The 20,602-nt window shown below is 37.9% G+C and overlaps 1 protein-coding gene across 4 annotated transcripts in view; it reads left to right on the top strand.

The window, feature by feature from the left end:
- The window catches only part of WDR7 (WD repeat domain 7), a 378,155-nt gene that overhangs the window by 155,315 nt on the left and 202,238 nt on the right, over positions 1–20,602 (top strand). For all 4 annotated transcript variants that reach the window (XM_070050123.1, XM_070050124.1, XM_051851193.2 and 1 more), the window contains one exon: positions 8,020–8,133. In XM_070050123.1, the coding sequence (XP_069906224.1) occupies positions 8,020–8,133 (114 nt within the window). The remainder of the gene's footprint in view (positions 1–8,019; positions 8,134–20,602) is intronic.

The raw sequence follows: 20,602 nt of genomic DNA, 5'->3' as shown, positions 1-20,602 counted from the left end.
GTTAAATTTGACTTCATTCAAAGTAAACGCTCTGCTCAAATTATTGCCTCCAGTATACTTTAATTGGACCATTGGAAAACCGCAGTTGTGAGGCCCTAATGAAATAACAATACCTGCTGTTCTTTCAGATCTATTCTTCCAATCTCAGTGGAAATGGATACTACTATGAGAATGAGAAATATAATTTTTGTTAATGTTTATAAATTTCCTAGCATATTTTTCATTCTCAGTCCTAATAATATTCTTTATATCACTTCCATCTAGTCTTCAATAAAGTAATAAAATCATAATGAACTGGAGTGGTTTTATATTCTAGTATTGGTTAAAATGCTTTGCTTTTAAGTGTTACTATATTAAAATGTCCTTGGTTTTCAAATTAATCACATGACACTGTAGTCTTCTGAATTCATCTTATTTATCATTGCTCAGATATGATTAGCCAGTTGGAAGAAAGTATTTATAATTTATGAGCTTATGAAAGATAAGTTTTAGAAAAATAAAACTGATTTTACTGGTAGGGATAGTTGAGTATAATTTTATTTTGTTGATTTTGAAAACTCATTTCCTTATTTACATATTAAAATCAGTTTTCTAAAGTTATTACCAAGGTTACATATGAAAAGGAAAGTTTTATGTGTACAGAAATCTCACAATGAAAAGTGATCTAAATATTTATAAATCTAGATGGTATAATTGTCACTGTCTTCTTTCTTGACCTGTTTCTGACTTTTGCAGCTGTCCATAACCCCCTTCCTCCAGGCTTTTGCTGTTGTGTCCAAAATTAAACCAGTTTTCTGCTCCATTCCATTTTCCCCATTCCAACCCACACCCCACCCTGATTGCCAGTATAGCATCTATTTACAAAGATGTGTTATTTGGCATAATGTAAGTTCATTTTTAAAATGAATTATGAAATTCATTATCTAAATTCAAACTATGAAATCTGGATTTGGGGACTCACTATGTTTTTAAAATATCTCACATCTTTCTATTAAGTTATTGTATCTTTGTTATATCTTTTCACTCTCTTTATCTCATATCTTTTTATTATATCTTTTTCCTTATGGTATCATTCTATTATTAAGTATACCGTTATTTTCAGTACATTTAAATAATGTGATTTGTGTCATGAAGTTGAAAGTATTCAATTTAATTCAAACTATTTATTGAACCTTTATGAGATATTCAGCACTGCTCGCTCTCTCTCTCTCTCTCTCTATATATATATATATATATAGAAATGGGAGCTGCTTTGAAAGTAAATAATAAATTTTCTAAGATTTATTGGTGTAATTGGACAGATAAGCTCTTACATCAGGTACCTTATACAAACTCTTACATTAGTACCTTACATCAGTTATATGGGAAAATAGTAAAATGTCCCTCTATTATTGACATTTATAATCTTTATTATCAATATTCAAGAAACTGAAGTTTCTATGTAAGAGTTTTCTAAGTAGCCTCTTTTTCATATTTTCTTGGAATTTTCCATCATTTTTCGATGGTGTATAGTAAGGAACTGAATTAACTGTGAAAAGCTTACACTTTTTATAGAAGAAAGTAAAATAGTTTTTTTTTTCCAGTCTCTATGTTTCATTGAAAATAGCATTGTGTTGTGGCATAACTTTCAATTACCTTTTGTGACAGTGATGTAGCATATTCTATTGTCTCTTTTTAAAGTTAGATTTACATAGGTATAGTATCTAGTATATAGTTCTGTGAGTTTTTGAATAAATGTGGATAATCATGTACCCACTCCCACAATCAAAATACCAATTATTTTAGTCATTCCAATAAACTTACTTTATCTACCCATAGCCCCTGGAAACTGCTGTTTGTTTCTTCTCCATAGTTTTGCCTTTTTACAAAATATCTGTTGTAATGTTGCTCTCTCACCATAAAGTAATAAAAGAGTATGTAACTAAATACTGTGAAAATTAAAAACAGCTAAATTGTGGCTGGGAATTTTTTAAAATGTTATTATTCCCTCTTTTGCAGCTAATGGCTACTATGCTTAGAAATATTAAACAGTGGAATGTTTTTTATGACTCTTTTGCTATGATTGAATGGTCCAAAAGTCCAAAATGATAAACATCTATCATTTCCATAATGCAGACTGTTAAAATTAGTTGTAAATGAACTATGGAATTTAGATTTGAGGGTTGAGTATGCTCATTTGATCTCCTCATTTTCAGTATTTTTTTCCCCTTCATTATCTTCCAGAAAAGGTTAAGAATTTTAGGTAGTTTGTCACCATCACAACATCATTCTTATGGGAGTTAGGATATTTAGTTGATCTTTAAAAATATAATTTATATATGAATATATACACATTTATATAAATTTTCAGATAGCCTAGAAGTTTTCACTTTGAGAATTACCAGAATGAGTCACAAATATACGTCAAAAATCAAGAATATAATTTAATTTTTTAAAAATTAAAATCAGGACATATTGCCTACCTGACACAAGAAATACCCATGGGGAATTTTGCTTTCTCTCTGTACAGATGTGCCAAAGGGGCTCTTTTCCCCATTTTGGCTCTTGCCACCCAGCTGAAACAGTACCAAAAGAATATACAGAAGTAGCAATGATGTGTAGGTTAATCTGGAATGTTAGGAAACCTGCATTTTTTTAAAGCAGCTGTATTGAGATTTGATTGTATTACTGTTACAATCGTTCTTAGAAGTATATAATTCTGTGGCTTTTTAGCATATTCACAAAGTTTTGCAACCATCACCACAACCAACATCAGAACATTTCCTTAACCACAGTGAAATCTTTGTACTGATTAGCATTACCTGCCCTCCATGCTTCCCACTACTCTTAGCCCTCAGCTAATCTACCAGCCTGCTTTCTGTCTTGATAGATTTGCCTGTTGTAGACATTTCATATAAATGGAAACATACAATAATACATTGTTTTGTGACTAACTTCTTTTGTTTAGTATAATGTGTTCAATGTTGTATCATGTATCAGAATTTCATTTCCTTGGATTGCTGTATAGTATATCACAGTTTATCTATTCATCAGTTGAAAGATTATGTCTACTTCTTAGTTTTTATGGCCAATTCTGCTATGAACACTGGTGCACAATTTTTGTTTGGGTGTAAGTTCTCATTTCTAGTAGTGTTATTGAGTATAGTCATGTGATAACTACATGTGTTTAATATTTTTAAGAACCGTCAGATTGTTTACTGTTGAGTTTTGAGAGTTCCTTATATAGTCTACATTCTACTTCCTTGTTGGGTGTGTGATTTGTGAATCTTTTCTCCCAGTTTGTAGTGTGTCTTTTCATCCTATTAGGATCTATACAAAGCAGAAATTCAAAAATTTTTATTACATCCACTGTGCAAATTGTCCCTTTTATGAATTATGCTTTTGGCATCTAGTCTAACCTTAGATTTCAAAGATTTTTCTTCTTCTTCTTCTTCTTTTTTTTTTTTTGTGTGTGAAACTTCCACAGTTTTATATTTGACATTTGAGTCCATGGTTCATTTTGAGTGGATTTTTTTTTATAACATGTAAGCCTTATATTAAGGTTCATTATTGTTCCTGTGGTGACCAGTTAGTCTAGCCTCTGTTATTTAAGAGATTATCTTTCCTTCAGTGAAGTACTTTTGTATTTCTGTGCTTATTTCTAGATTTTTCTCTTTTGGTACATTAATCTACTTGTTTATTCCTCTGCCAAACCCATGTCATTTTAATAACTTTACATCTGGAAATGGGGTAAACTGATTTTTTTTCCATTCTTTTTCAAAAGTATTTTATTCTGGTTCCTTTGTCTTTTCATATAAATTTAGGACAATCTTGTCCTTATTTACAAAGACATCTTACCAAGATTTTGGTAGGAATTGCCTTTAACCGATATATCATTTTGTGGAGAACTAACATCTTTACTATGTTGCATCTTCCAATTCATGAAAATGTTATTTCTCTGCATTTCATTGGTTTATGTCTTCTTTGATTACCTTCATCAGTGATTTTAGTTGTCAGTCTACAAGTCCTGTAGATTGTTTTAGACTTAAAACTAATTATTTCAGGGGAAGGAGAGAGATGAGAGGGAATTTTCTGACAGAATTGATTCGCACGACTATGGGGGCTGAAAAGTTCCACACGAAACCATCTGGAGGTAGAGAGCCAGAGAAGCCAGGGGCAGGACTCAGCCCATATCTGAACAAGTCTCAGAACAAGGGGTGCCAGTGGCATAACACCCAACTGTCTGAGAACCCGTAGGGCTGCTGGTGCCAGTCGCAAAGTCAAAGGCCTGAGAACCCAGAATACTCATGTCCAAAGGCAGAAGAAAACAGTCCCGAGAGAGAGAACAAGTTTTTCTTTCCTCTGCCTTTTTGTTCTACATGAAGTTAGAGCTGATGGATGGCAGCACTGTTTTCCAGTACATTTTTCACCAACTCCCATTCCAGTCTCCTTTGGAATTCTCTCACACACACCAAAAATAAGCCATCACACAGGAGCAAATCACTTCATTCTTCCAAAATACATGTCTTATTTCCTTTTGTGTGATTGTTGCTTCTTGAATTGGTTAGAACTTCCAGTGCTTTTCTAAATAAGATTGGTAAGTGTGGACATCTTTGCTTCATTGCTGATCGTAGGGGGAAAGCGTTCAGACTTTGACCATTAAGTATAATATTACCTATAGTGTTTTAGAAGGTGCTGTTTATTGGGATGAAGAAATTCCCCTGTATTCCTATTTTCTTTGTTTTAAATTTATTTATTTATTTGAGAGGTAGAGTTACAGAGAGAGAGAGAGATAGAGAGAGAAACAGAGAGAGAGAGAGACAGAGAGACAGAGAGAAAAGTCTTTCATCTACTGGTTTACTCCCCAAATGGCCGCAACAGCCGGAGTTGAGCTGATCTGAAGCCAGGAACTAGGAGCTTCTTCTGGGTTTCCCACGTGTGTGCAGGGGTCCAAATACTTGGACCATCTTCTACTGCTTTCCCAGGCCATAGTAGAGAGCTAGATTGGAAGAGGAGCAGCTGGGAATTGAACCAGCGTGCATGTGGGATCAGGCACTTCAAGCGGAGGCTTTAGCCCACTACGCCACAACGCCGGCCCTTCCTATTTTCTTAGAGGTTGTTTTATGTTGTTTTCTCATGATGAATATGGAATTTTTCAAGTGATTAGTATCACCATGTGTGTATAATTCTTTTTATATATATTGCCGAATTCTATTTGTTTAAATCTCGTTAAGGATTTTTGACATTATATAGTCTGTAGCTTTCTAAGTTTTCTTCTTTCTTCCCAGGATTTTGTAACTCTTACTTTATTTTGGAAAGCATTGATCAAAGAACCAGTTTCAGCATATCTTGGTCTTCCAACCTTAAATACTTTGAAATGTACATGCTTGCTCCTTAATCTCAGTCCTTAAATGCTGAATGAGCCAGAGTTGAATACTTTACAGCACAGGAGATTTGAGGAGGGCTGCTGGTGTTTAATCAGCGTTCTGTGACTCCAGGATTTCTCATGGTTATCCTGTGATGTTCCGTGATACCTCCCATCCTACCCCCAGGAAGTCAGCTCCTGGAAGGACCTGGAGACAAAAGACAGTGGGAGTTTGAAATGAGAAGACAGACACCTCAATTCCGGTTCCTGGATTTATTACCTGTGCTATGTTGAGCAGTTGTATAGCCCTTCAGATTAAATTAGGTAAATGCAGATGAATGTGTAAACTTGTTCCTACATGAATTACAGCTTTATGTTCATTGAATCCCTTAATTTTATGGAAAAGAAAAGCAGTAATAATAATGATTATTACTAGCATACTTTTTTTTCAATATCTTTTCTTTGTTTCTCTGATCTTTTAAAAAATAATTTTATTTTATCTGAGAAGTAGGGGGAAAGACAGACAGAGACCTCCCTTCTCTCTTCCAAGTACTAACCAGGCCCGACACTGCTTAGCTGCTGAGATCATACAAGATGGGGCACGTTCAGAGTGGTATGGCTGTAGATGAGACCTCCCTTCTTCCAATTCATTCCCCAGATATCTCCAACAGCTGGGCCTGGGTCAGGCAGATGACTGGGTCTGGGAAATCAATCCAGGTCTCCAGTGTGGTGGCAGGGACCCACATATTTGAGCCATCTCCTGCTGCTTCCCAGGTTGTGCATTAAGGGGAAGCTGGAATTAGTAGTGGAATGTGTGACTTAGACCCAGTGACTCTGATAAGGGTTGGAGCATCCCAAGAGGTATCTTGCCTGCTTCACCAAACACCTGCCTCCTCGGATCAGTTCAAATATTATCAAATGTTAAGGAATGAGACTGAGAGATTTCAAAGATTTATATTTTGATTTGATGACATGAAATAATGATCTTTAGGGTGGCATTGTGGCAGAGCAGGTTAACTGCTGCCTGTGATACTGGCGTTCCATATGGGCCCTAGGTTAATCATGATGCTCCACTTCCCGTCCAGTTCCCTGCCAATGTGTGCCTGGGAAAGCAGTGGAAGATGACCCAAGTGTTTGAGCCCCTGCCACCCACGTGGGAGACCTAGATGGAGTTCTTGACTCCTTCCTTCAGCCAGGCCCAGCACTGGCTGTTTGGGTCATTTAAGTAGTTAACTAGTGGATGGAAGATTCTTTTTCTTTCTCTCTCTGTTACTCTGCTTTTCAAATAAAACAAATCTTTAAAAACAAAAAATAAATAGTGATCTTTGAGTTTGTATTTGATATCTATTTAGGAATTGAAATTTATCTTCTTATCTACTTTTTGTGAGTATTTTACTAAAATTTATCTTTAATTAATACTATTTTTCTAGTAAATCACCTCTTCTCTGTTGTATTTTATCTTTTTTAATCCATAAATAAAATATTTCTGTAAAGTTCTACCTTTGTTATTTTCCATTCATCAGGGATCATACTCATTTTTTTAAGTAACTCTGAGTGATTATGCTAAATGGTGTGTTGTGTTCTCTAAATTTAAGTCATTAGAACTTGGAAGTACCTTCTGGTAAGTCCATGTCTAGATCATTCACAATGGCTAGAATTGTTCCGTTGTTGATGCCTTTTGTGAACCAGGAGTAGGAAGATTGAATTTCAAGTAGAAATATTTAGGTTAAAACATGTTGGAAGAAAATAAATCCGTGAATAATTCTAATTTTGATACTTTAAAATATTTGATGGATCCTTTATAGGCAATTACTAAAGTAATTGTTAAGATTGTTTGTTTAGAGGCTCAACTGCTAAAGGAATTTCTAATGGTGAGGTTTTTGTCTACCACGATTAAGCAATCCTGTTGATAACCATATCAAAATTATTGATACATCCTACTATCCATTGCCAAATTAGAAATAATGTGGTAGATGCAAATTGACAACAAAATAGATCAAAGATGGAAAGATAGATGAGCAAGGAAAAGCCATTTGTATGAACTGACAAGTTCTCAGGTGATTTACAGAGAGGATGCTTTTGGTGCCCCCGATCCATTTTGCCTGCTTGCTTCTGTCAGGTTGTTTCAGTGTGATGATTATCTCACCTCATATCTAATTCTTTCATATAGGGAGATGTATTCTCTTTGAGCATCGCATTTCAGATCTCGTTCTTAGAGCTAGGACACAAATCCATGTTTTGTCGATATCCTTTCTCCCAACCCCCAAGTTGCAAACAAACTATTAAAAAGAAGCAGACTTTTAAAATAGTCATTCAATTCCTAGGTCTCCCCACTTTTTAGCACATTATGTCTAAATTAACTAAAGTAACTAGCAAAAATATCAAAAGGAATCAGTAAAAATTAATTTATGTAAGCATCCTGTTTCTGTTTTTCCCATATCTAGGTTAAAAGCAAATAAAGTGTATACTCCTGTGTATTTATACATACAAATAAGTAAAGCACATGTGAGTGTTTTGTTCAGTGATTTGTGTCTCTTCCTAATTGGGCTAAAGGTATTGTGTTTATTTACATATTATATTCACAACCAGCAAGTAAGCTAAAAAGCTTTAAACATCTTGGTGCACCTTTCTTTTCATGATTCTAATCAAAGCCTTGTGATTCCTGCTTGTCATAGCTGGGGTCACAGCAGAAGCCATGCAGACTATCTCCACTGCTCCCGATGCCTCAGGCCCTGAAGCCAAAGTCCAGGAGGAAGAGCATGACCTTGTGGATGATGACATCACCACGGGTAAGCGTGAAAATCTTTACCATAATCTGAATGGGGCTTTGTTTAATATCGCAGAATGTTTTTGGGTCAGTTATAGTGGGACTAAGAATTCTGCTGGAAAGGATGGAAACTTGTGTTGATGGTGTATTCAGTTTTACGGGGATCTTTAATGTTCTGTTTGATCTTGAGGGAAAAAGAAATGGGAATGTTTGTTTGGTTCCGGTTTGCTCATTGTCATTGTCACAGTGAACCTGCTAGCTGTACACTTCATATCCTGGAGATCTGTAGTTCAGAAGCTGGCATCATCACTGATGCTTTGGAACGTGTCCGTAAGATTAGCAAAGGTTTTTCAGCTCTAAGTAAACTAGAGAATACTGAAGCTGTAATAGCACTATATACACTATAGACTGCTAAGGAAACTGATACTGTTTATACTTACATACAGAAATGAGTGCTGTCTTTTAAAAATTATTTGTTTGGATTTACTTATGCATTTATTTAGAGAGCAGATTTCATGTGTTTCATATATACAATTTTAGGCACATAAAGATACTTTTCCATGCTTCATTTCTCCCTCCTCTCTGGTAATTTTTTGTTGTTGTTGTTTTAATTTTTGTGATAACATGCTTTCATTTTACTTTATAATTATCTGCATTTTCTGTCACATAACAAGGCATAAAGTATTTTTAGGGGACCCACTTATGATAAATATTTAGCTTAGCTTTTTTATTGACTCAAGTTTTAATTACTGGACATTCAGATTAATTTAGCTTAATTTCTTTGAATGCACAGAGGAACAAACAGCCTAATATCAATATTTGTAGGGCTATTAAGAATGCTAAAAGTTTGCTTTTAATGCAGAGTTAAAATTTAAAATCTGTCTATAAAATCTGTTACTATAAACCAATACATATTCATTTTAATAGTAATCAATACTTTAAAAAGAAGCATGCCCAGTAAAATTAGTAAAATTGTCAGCTAAAATTACTGAAAGAAAAATAATGTAAAGGAAATGTTTTCTTATTTTTATTTATTTTCATTTTATTTGAATGGCAGGTAGGCAGAGAGACAGACAGAGATTTTCCATCAGCTGCTTCACTCCCCAAATACCTGCAACAGCCAGGACAGGGCCAGTGCAAACCTAGGAGTTAGGAACTCAGTTCAGGTCTCCCTTGTGGGTGGCAGAGACCAAAGTATTTGAGTTATCAGCTGCTGCCTCCCAGCTGTAGGAAGCAGAAGAGCTGGCAGTTGAACCAGGCAGTCTTATATGAGGTGCAGATGCCCTAGACAGCAACCACTCACCCCATTTTTTTCCTTTTAAACCTGTGTGGCAGGTTTTCTACTTTCACCCCATACCATTTTTTTTTTTTCAGTAGGAAAAAGTTGAAGGAATCTAATGATCTCTCTTGAACATTTTTTTTTTAAGATTTATTTTATTTATTTGAAAGAGTTAGAGGGAGAAGGAGAGAGAGAGAGAGAGAGATCTTACATCCACTGTTTTGCTTCCCAAATGTCTGCAACTGCCAGGGCTGGGCCAGGTCAAAGCCAGGAACCAGGAGCTTCTTCTGGGTCTCACACATGGATGCACAGGCCCAAGCTCTTCCACTGCTTTCCCAGGCACATTAGCAAGGAGCTGGATTGAAAGTGGAGCAGTCAGGACCTGAACTGGCACCCATATGGGATCAGCATTGCAGGTGGTAGCTTTACCCACTGTGCAACAATGCCAGCCTCTCCCTTGAATATTTTCAAAGTCTGAATTTTTTTTTTTTTGGTGTTTTTTGTTTTGTTTTGTTTTTGTTTTTTTTTAAATAACTGTCAAGGGTAAATGTCTAGTCCAATCATATGACACCTGCTTCTCACATTGTAGTATCTGAATTTGATACCCAATTTTGGCTCCTAATGCCAGCTTCCTACTAATGCAGTCCCTTGAAAGCAGTGTGTGAAAGCTTAAGTAATTGGGTTCCTGCTAACTGGGAGCCTGCACTGAGTTCCTGGCCCCCAGCTTTGACCCAGCTGGCCATTGTTGGCTTTTGAGGGGTGAACCAGAAGATGTGAGCTCTCCACTTGGACCTACCCCTAATGGTAGAGCTAGAAATGTGCCATGGGACTCCAATTCCTATTAAGTTGGCATGTATCAATCCCATCTTACTAGTTAAAGTGATCAGTTTAAGTTCATAATTGATTATAAAGGTAGGATAAAGTGTCAAATGGATCACATAAATAAGACCAGTGTCTGCAAATAATAATTGATAGAATTAAAAAGGAGAGAATCATCCAACATGGGAAGTGGGGTGCACAGCAGACTCATAGAATGGCAAATTCCCTAAAAGCACTCTGGCCTCAGAATCAGCCCTTAAGGCATTCAGATCCAGCTAAAAAGCCCATGAGAGTTTCTCAGGCATGGAAAGCCAAGATACTGTGGCAAAAGAAAATGACCTAAATGAAAGATCTCTGTGAGATCCCAGAAGAAAGAATGAGCCATCAAAGAAGGAGGTACCTTTCTCTGAAGGGAGGAGAGAACTTCCACTTTGACGATGGCCTTGTCTAAATAAGTTCAGAGTTGGTGAACTTAAGAGGCTTCTGTAGCCTTGGCAGCTCATGACAAGAGCCTCGGGTGATTACTGACGTCATAAATAAGAATGTCAATTGTTAAATCAACAACGGTAGTCACTGTGCACCTGCTCCCCATGTAGGATCTCTGTCCTTAATGTGTTGTACTATGCGAATTAACAGTAAAAACTAATCTTCAAACAGTACTTTATACTTCGTGTGCCTGTGTGGGTACAATCTGTTGAAATCTTTACTTAGTACATACTAAGTTGAGCTTCTGTAAAGATAATTAAACATGAATCTTAATGAAGAATGGGATGGGAGAGGGAGTGGGAGATGTGATGGTTTGCAGGTGGGAGGGTGGTTTTGGGGGAAACAACCACTATAATCCTGAAGGTGTACTTTCGGAATTTATATTTATTAAATAAAAGTTTTCTAAAAAAATTAAACATTTGTAAGAAAACGTTTTAAAAAAAAATGTGAGCTCTCTTCTTCTTTCTTTCTTTATCTCTGTCATTCTGTCTATCTCTATGTATCTCAAGTAAATAAAATTTTGAGAAGAACCTAAAATGGGCAAGACTTGTGGCACAGTGAGTTAAGCTGCCACCTAGAATGCACTCATCCCATGTTGGATTACCTGGTTAAAGTCAAGGGTACCTTGCTTATGACCCAGCTTCCTGATAATGCACACCCCATGGTGTAGCAGGTAATGGATGAAGTGGTTAAGTCTCTGCCACTCATGTGGAAAACCCAGATGGAGTTCTGGTTTTCTGCCTTTGGTGTGGCCCAGCCATGGCTATTGTGGGCATCTGGGGAATGAAATAGCAGGTGGAAGATCTCTCTCTCTCTGTTGTTTGCCTTTCAAAATAAATAAACTTAAAAAATTGAAAAAACAAAAAATATGCTACATGGTTCCACTGCTGCAAATAAGTATTGACAAAGGGAGCATCTTGCATCTTGTTTTGATGAAAGGTTTTGTGATGATGGTGGTTACTTATTTCTTTAAATCCTTTTTAATTTATCAGTTCATTGATGAAAAATAACCTAATTTAAATGTATTTGATTTCCAGAACTTTCAACTTTTCCAAAATTGGTAGCTACTAAAAGAAATATATTTGGTTTGAAGACATTTTTATTATTTATTTTTATTTTATTTGAAAGGTAGAGAATGAGAGGGAGAGGGAGTGAGGGAAGAGAGGTCTTTCATCTACTGATTCATGCCCCCAAATGGCTGTAACAGCCAGAGCTGGGCCAGGTTGAAGCCAGAAACCTGGAACTCATGAAATATGAATTATGTGATACCAAACTCATGAGTTGGCATTGTAACCTATGGCTTTATATTTTATTGCCAACAAAAATCAAGAAGCTTAAACATGCAAGTCTATTTTGAAGAGTCAATTAATGCTACTTGTACTGTGTATTTTAATCTATGAGAAGTTTGGTTTAATATATGTGACAAATAGTTTCATCAATTGATTTATTCATTTCATAGCATGAGTGCTAGATGCAAGAATGTTCAATATCCAAAGAATTTAAATAACTACACAATGCTTCCTTAACACATTGTAAAAGCAAGTAGCATGTGGTAGTCTGTATCTCATACGGGCTACCTTTAGATGCTGTTTCTTGATTAAGCTGTGATATAGATTTTTGTGAAGGTTTAGAAGAAAACCATATTTCTTTCTATTGACTAGAATCCTATATAAATTGCATTATGAAAAATATGGTAGATGCATTGCTAGAAACCTGTTTCAAGCGCAATATTCTTATTTTGAGCTAACCAGCATTGTAGAACCCCCTTACTACAAAGGGAAAACTTACCAGGCTAGCCATCTACTTTGAAATATCTGCCTAATATTGTTGATTTATTTAAAAGAAATTATTGTGATAACATCTCTTCCTAAAATAACTACAAATTATATCATAGCAGGCAGTTGCCTGTATTTTGAGTGATTTTTTCTTTGTAAGCTATAGTTAGGGGTATGTGTATATAGTTGCATTAGTTTCATTTTTGTCATAAGCTGGGGCTTGATTCTTAGAAACAATCTGATCAGGATAATAATTAAAACATAAGGTGTCATTTAATGGTTTTACTAAAGGCAAAATAATTGTTTCAAATTATTTTCTTTTGAGTGAGGATGAATGAGGCATTTTAAATGTTATCTTTGATATTTGAATCCACACCTAGCAGTCTTTTTTAGTGTGTTCCTTATAAAAGTAAAGAAGCATGGATAAAGCCGTGTATGTGTGAGTTTTGATCAATTGGAACTAATTAAATTTGTTTGAAATGAAGAGTCTTAACTGGAAAAGAACAGCTGGAAAAACTGGGAGGAAAAATTGGGTCTTGATTGTGACAATTTAAACCTTCACCTTGTCATTTAAAAACTATGCTGCAGCTTCTTTCTTTCTCTTTCTTTTTAAAGCTAATATCTATTGATCGGTGCTACAAAGTAATGCCAGTGTGCGTTGGTCAACATACACATTCGGTTTTACTTATCTTTTACCTCAAGGCTCATCAAATTCTTTCCTTTAACTACATGTTTTAAATTATATCTCATAGGCATATGAGTATTAGCCATTTTGATGGATTAATATTGTTTTTATATAGAAAATATTCAAACCTTTCCCACTTTTTAAAAAATATTGTACCACAAGCATGGGAAATGTATGTTCTTTTTCTGTGGAATTGCTTCAGGTTTTCTAATACTTTATATATTTAAAATCTGTATTAACAATAATATTATGTTTCCTTTAAAGTAAAAACAGTAGCATTAAAATTGTTTCTAGAGTATAATTTCAGAGTCACAAGAATATTACTCTCTACCTGTGTGTTTCTTTTGGTATGTGTACTTTTATTTTTTGTATTAGGAATTCAGCGATATATAGACATTTAATATATAAGCAATACTTATAATATAATGTGTTCTTATTTTCTTTATGCCATTAGTAGATCATATGCTTATTAATGCAACAAATATCACTAAAAACTGACACACGTAGAAAAAATATAGATGAATTCATTATCTCGGGTTTTTTTTCTTTTGGGAAGTAGACCTTTTGTATGACTTAGTTAATATTCTTTTATGTAGCTTTCTTCATGTTGAAGAATGACATTCCGATTGTGTATTAAGCAACACATTTTCTGAGTCTTGTATTTTAAAACAGCCTTCCCTTAATTGCAGGGTAAAGCCAATTTTGGAAGGGTTGTATTCACAAACGGGCATGTGTGTTCCTTTAAGAAAGTCAGGTATTGTTCTGAGTCATGCTTCAGTGTCCTGCCTCTTGTACAATGCAGCAAGGACAAAAACTGACCACATAGCAGTGATGAAGGGTCAAGAGTCACTGACATTGTCAGAAAGGACTGCTTGAGACTACATCAGGGGCAGAGTTGATAGATTCAACTACTTACAACAGAAAATACAATGATATATGGATCCTAACGGGTGTGTTGTGTTGACTGTATTTGTTTGACTTTCTGATGTGTTTTTTTTTTGTAACATTTTAATAAGCTACGTTTTAATTATACTTCAGGGGCAGATTTCTCTATCTCTCTATCACTGTTTGGTGGACGCTCAGAAGAAATGCGTTTTGCTCTTGCTCTGTCTTTAGTTCTGACAGAACCCATGTGTGCCTGTCTTTCCCCTACTCTTCAGTTGCATTCTTCAGATATGTATTGTAGAGCTCATTCTTTGCAGTTGTGCACTTTAGTAATTTGAAATTTTTTAAGTTTATGAGAAGACATCCTATTTTATGGCAATTGATACTCAGTTTTCTGTCATTGTGCCTTTGTTTTATTTTAAGATTGTAGAATCATAGGATTTTTTTTGTGTATGAGACCTTAGAGACCATTTTTTTCTTACTCTCTCATTTTACAATCAAATAAACTAAAATCATTCTTTCTCGAGGAACTTAGATGATTGATAACCAAACACAAGGCATATTATTTGACCTTGTAGATGGAAGAAGCAATATAATAATATTTAACATGAAATGATCTAGTGATGATTAAAAGTAATATTGTATGTATTATTGCTTATAGTATGTAGTAATCTTGTTAGTCCCCATTCACTCAGTAAATATTTTTGGAGCATTCTAGTGCTAGATACGCGTTAGGATATATCACTGAACAAAAGAGACAGCAGCAATTGTATTTCTGGAGCTTACATGTTAGTGAAAGAAGGAATACAATAATAATATATAATCAAATTTAGACCAGGCTAAAGGATGAGCAATGCAATGGTAGGACAAAATAGATATAGGTAAGAGAAATTGAAAATAGTATCAATTGTCAACTTTCTGTATTTCAAGCATTCTATACACAATTGCTTTAAGTAGATGCTGCTATTTTTTAGATATGTAGATGTAGAACATATTCAGAGTGACAATTTGTAGGGCAATATACAAAGTACGTAATAAACATTGAATTTAACATAATTCACACCCAATTCCAGTGCTTTCATGTGGTCTTGGGGCAAGGGCTCAAGTGCTTGGGCCATCTTCCACTGCTTTCCCAGGCACATTAGCAGGGAGCTAGATCAGAAGTAGAGCAGCCGTGACTCAGACCAGCACCCATGTGGGATGTTGGCACTGCAGGCGGAGGCTTAACCTTCCTCACCACAGCGCCGGCCCCTAGGACTGTTACAAGTCTGTAAGTAGAAGTATTCTCATTACTAAATAGTCATCTTATTGCATATGTACAAGACAAAATGTTCATTGTTCTAGCTTTTTAAAGTCATCCATATAAAACTGGTATGTTAACAAATACTCACACACTAAAGTCAGCATCTTTAGTATATTAAGGTAGTGCTGAAAAGGACATCTGGTCTGAGACTAAATAGTGATTTCCTTCTTAAGGCCCTGTTCATAAGATGTTTACACATTTGTTCAGTCTGAAAGATAGGAAATTTACACTGATAAAGTACAGATAAACACGGAAGAGCAAAATGTGGGGTGTTTTGTATTCAGAAATCAAAAGTGCTTTCCTACAGAGTCGAGGCCCTTATAAATCGTAGAATATGACTTCTGCCTGTCTCCTTTGGCTTTCTCCTTTACTTGATAGTTGCGACAGCCTAAAGAACAGACTAGATCAGTGTGAATTTTAAATCACTTGTTCTAAATGGTCACTGCTCTCACTTTTGTCTTGATTTTTTTTTTTTTTTTTTTTTTTTGACAGGCAGAGTGGACAGTGAGAGAGAGAGACAGAGAGAAAGGTCTTCCTTTGCCGTTGGTTCACCCTCCAATGGCCGCCGCTGCAGCCGGCGCACCGCGCTGATCCGATGGCAGGAGCCAGGATCCAGGTGCTTTTCCTGGTCTCCCATGGGGTGCAGGGCCCAAGCACCTGGGCCATCCTCCACTGCACTCCCTGGCCATAGCAGAGAGCTGGCCTGGAAGAGGGGCAACCGGGACAGAATCCGGCGCCCCGACCGGGACTAGAACCCGGTGTGCCGGCGCCGCAAGGTGGAGGATTAGCCTATTGAGCCACGGCGCCGGCTCTCACTTTTGTCTTGAAAGTGCTAGCTACTGCAAAATATGTGGGTTTATTAGGGCCCTAGATAATTATAAATTACTAACACTACCATGCATTTACGCTGCAGTTTTCATAAAAACAGATATTTAAAAAAATGAGCCTCACAGTTTTCTGAGTGAAGTATGTCACTTCAAATAATTTATCTTTTTTTTTTTTTTTTTTTTTTTGACAGGCAGAGTGGACAGTGAGAGAGACAGAGAGAAAGGTTTTCCTTTGCCGTTGGTTCACCCTCCAATGGCCACTGTGGCCAGCGCGCTGCGGCCAGCGCACCATGCTGATCCGAAGGCAGGAGCCAGGTGCTTCTCCTGGTCTCCCATGGGATGCAGGGCCCAAGGACTTGGGCCATCCTCCACTGCCCTCACGGGCCACAGCAGAGAGCTGGCCTGGAAGAGGGGTAACCGGGACAGAATCCTGCGCCCCGACTGGGACTAGAATCCAGTGTGCCGGCGCCGCAAGGCAGAGGGTTAGCCTAGTGAGCTGCGGCGCCGGCCTCAAATAATTTATCTTTTGTATTTTTTTAAATCTGAGGGAGGAAAAGGTATAATTTAAATATTTCTTTCTTTTTTATTTTTGATGCTTGGCTTCAGTTGTATATCCATAAATAAGTAGATTATTTCTAAATCTGGTCTTTGAGAGTTTATGTTAAAATACAGCAAAAATGGGGCCAGCCTGTGGCATAGTGGGTAAAGCCAGTGCCTACAGTGCTGGCATCCCATATGGGCACCAGTTCAATTCCCAGCTGCTCCATCTTCCATCTAGCTCCCTGCTATGGCCTGGGAAAGCGGTAGAATATGGCCCAAGTCTTTGGGCCCCTGCACCCACATGGGAGACCTGGAAGAAGCTCCTGAATCCTGGCTTCTTATCCGATCGGCTCAAGCTGTTATGACCATCTGGGTAGTGAATCAGCAGATGGAAGACCTCCGTCTGTCTCTGTCTGTCTGTCTCTTTCTCTGTAGCTCTACCTTGCAAATAAATAAATCTCTAAAAAATACAGCAAAAATGATGCTATATAAAACTGACCCTAATTATATTTTCTCTCTTGAGTGTTTTACTGCTCTTTGCACGCCCTCTTGCATGCTAATGGCCATCAAATCTGTTTCTCCAGCCAAGGCTTCTCTTCTAAGTAGCAGATTTATATGTTCTCCTGAATGCCCTATGGAAACCTAAATACCAAGCCCCAAATGAGCTCATAAGTCTTCCTCTTCTTTTTTATTTTTTTTATTATTTTTTTTTTTTGACAGGCAGAGTGGACAGTGAGAGAGAGAGACAGAGAGAAAGGTCTTCCTTTGCCGTTGGTTCACCCTCCAATGGCCGCTGCGGCCGGCATTCCACGCTGATCCGAAGGCAGGAGCCAGGTACTTCTCCTGGTCTCCCATGGGGTGCAGGGCCCAAGCACTTGGGCCATCCTCCACTGCCTTCCCGGGCCACAGCAGAGAGCTGGCCTGGAAGAGGGGCAACCAGGACAGAATCCGGCACCCCGACTGGGACTAGAGCCCAGTGTGCCGGCGCTGCAAGGCGGAGGATTAGCCTATTGAGTCGAGGCGCCGGCCCATATGTCTTCTTTTAAACTCACCTACTTTTATATTTTTACCTCAGCTAAAGGCATCAGTAATGATACCATTAATCACACAGTATCCCAAACTAGAAATACAGGGATAATCCTGGCTTATCCAGTTTCCAACAGTGTCTGCAGATAGTTGGTCTAGTTCTTAGAAAATGTGCCCCTTAAGTATGTCCCGGTTATTTTCCTCTTCTGTTTCCAGAGAATATGGAGATCCAGACTTTGATGTTTGCATCTTCAGGTCATTATTATATTCTGCATATGTTGTTGTATTCTGTATTCTATGACAGCCTTTCTGTCTCCATTCTCTTTCCCTCTCCTCTTCCTGTCTCCATTACCCTGAGTTTCAGAAACCAGTTGATGGTTCTTCACCCTTAGTACCTACTGCTTATTTATTTATTTTTAAGATTTATTTATTTATTTGAAAGAATTATGGAGAAAGAGACAGAGAAAGAGAGAGAGCGGGAGAGATATCCATCTTCCGTTGTTCATTCCCCACATGTCTGCGATGGCTGGCGCTGGGTCAGACTGAAGCCAGGAGCCAGGAGCTTCATCCAGGTCTCCCACATGGGTGGCAGGAGCCCAAGCACTGGAGCCATCTTCTGCTGCTTTTCCCAGGCCATTAGTAGAGAGCTGTTGCAGGTTGCACACGCTGAGAACCCGAGTCAGAACTCTCAAAGGTTTTTTTTTTTTCTGTGTACTGCAGAGACCTGTGCAGGTTGGGTGGAAAGTGGAGGTGCACTTACGGACAGTGTCCTAGTTTCTTGTGAGTCTTTGAATCCTTGCTTGGCTGTTCTGTGTTCCCACCTTGCTCTGGTAGCTACACCACCTTATTTCAGACCTTGGCCCTGTGAGTGAGAGCCCAAGTTTCCTGTGGCTTTGCTGGAACTGCAGATACCAGCCTACTGTAGCCATGGATCTCTGGGACATGGGGGCCCATTGCAGGGGAAGCACAGTGGCTTGTGTGAAAGGAGAGATGGGAAAGTGGAGAGGACTAGTCGTAGGAAGGAGAGAAACGCAGTCTTTCCAGAGGTGCTGACATTTAAACACATGCCTCTGAGGACCAGAGTGTGCAAGCTCCTTGCATTCCTGTGGCTGGGCGCAGTTACTGAGCGTTAAGAAACCTGCTGTTTGCTGTCCATTGACAGCTGTCAGTTATACACCCACCGTTACTGTGTTCAAGCTGTGTTTGAAGGCCTCGCTTGGGGAGACTTGCTGGCATGAAAAATAGTGCGCAAGAACTAGACACAAGAGCAAGGACCCCCAAAAATGGCTAATAAATGCCCTTTGAATGTTTACTTTCTCTTTAAATGAATTTTAAGGCTTTTTAAATAGGGAGTCTACTCAGTATTGATGTATTTTCAACAAGAAAGTTCTTGTATTTTTAAATGAAGTGAATATCATAAAGTACCAGAAGTGCTACAACAAATTACTTTAATGAAATGTTACTTTCACACCAAATCTTTATTCCCTTTTTAAGATTATTTTTAAGATATATTTATTTATTTAAAATGCAGAGTTAACAGAGAGAGAGAGATCGATCTTCCATCTGCTGGTTCACTCCCTAAATGGCCACAATGGCCAGAACTGGGACAGACTGGAGCCAGGAGCTTTATCCAGGTCTCCCACATGAGTGCAGGGTGCCAAGTACTTGGGCCATCATCTGTTGCTTTTCCAGGCACATTTGGAGGGAGCTGGATTAGAAGTGGAGGAGCAGGCAGCAGCTTCCCAGTATGCCACAATGCCAGCCCCAAGATTGATTGATTAATTTGAAAGGCAGAGTTACAGAGAGAGGGAAAGAATCAAAGAGAGAAAGAGATCTTCCCTCCATTGGTTCACAAAGTCCAGGGCTGGGCCAGGCTGAAGTCAGAGCCAGAAGCTTCATCTGGGTCACCCACGTGAGTACAGGGGCCCAAGTACTTGGGCCAACTTCTGCTGCTTTCCCAGGCACATTAACAGGGAGCTGGATCAGGAGTAGCCAAGACTGGATGGCTTTACCCACTATACCACAACACTGGACCAACACCAAATCCTTCATAGTGATGTTTCCAGTAAGAGAACTTTGATTTTTTTAAATGTGTATATATAGGCAGTTTACATCTAATGCTTTTGCAAGGGATTTGGCAAATAATAATAAACACCAATCTAGTAAACTCATGTGAAAGAACACATTTTTAAAAATCAGGAATTTAAGGGCCAGTGCTGTGGCATAGCAGGTAAAGCTGCCACCTGCAGTGTCGGCATCCCACATGGGCGCCGGTTTACGTCCCCACAGCTTCACTTCCAATACAGCGCTCTGCTATGGCCTGGGAAAGCAGTACAAGATGGCCTAAGTCCTTGGGCCCCTGCACCCACATGGGAGACCCAGAAGAAGCTCCTTGTTCCTGCCTTTCGATCAGTGCAGCTGCGGCCGTTATGGCCAACTGGGGAGTGAACCAGCAGATGGAAGACCTCTCTCTGCCTCTCCTTCTCTCTGTGTGTAACTCTGACTTTCAAATAAATAAGTAAATCTTAAAAAAAAAAAAAAACACAACAACAACAACAACAACAAACCACACACAGGAACTTAGTAACTATCCTAGCAACTCACTAGCATTGGCTGTGTACCTCCTATGTGTCAGGCTGTTTTTACTCTTCTCAAGAACTCATGCTAAGTCCTCATTATTGTTTCCATTTTGTGAGAGAGGAAAAAAATGAAGCACAGAATGGTTAAGGACTTTGCTGGTAAAGTCCACAGATAGCAACATCAGGATTTGAATCTAGGCTGTTTGCTTCAACATTTTGTTCTTCTAAATGGGAGTAACTTGTTCGAAACCAGATGACTTAAAGAACGCTATATGGGGCTAGAGCTA

Source organism: Oryctolagus cuniculus, chromosome 10 (assembly GCF_964237555.1).
Source record: "Oryctolagus cuniculus chromosome 10, mOryCun1.1, whole genome shotgun sequence".
NCBI lineage: Eukaryota > Metazoa > Chordata > Mammalia > Lagomorpha > Leporidae > Oryctolagus > Oryctolagus cuniculus.
This window is presented reverse-complemented; position numbering and strand designations above follow the sequence as displayed.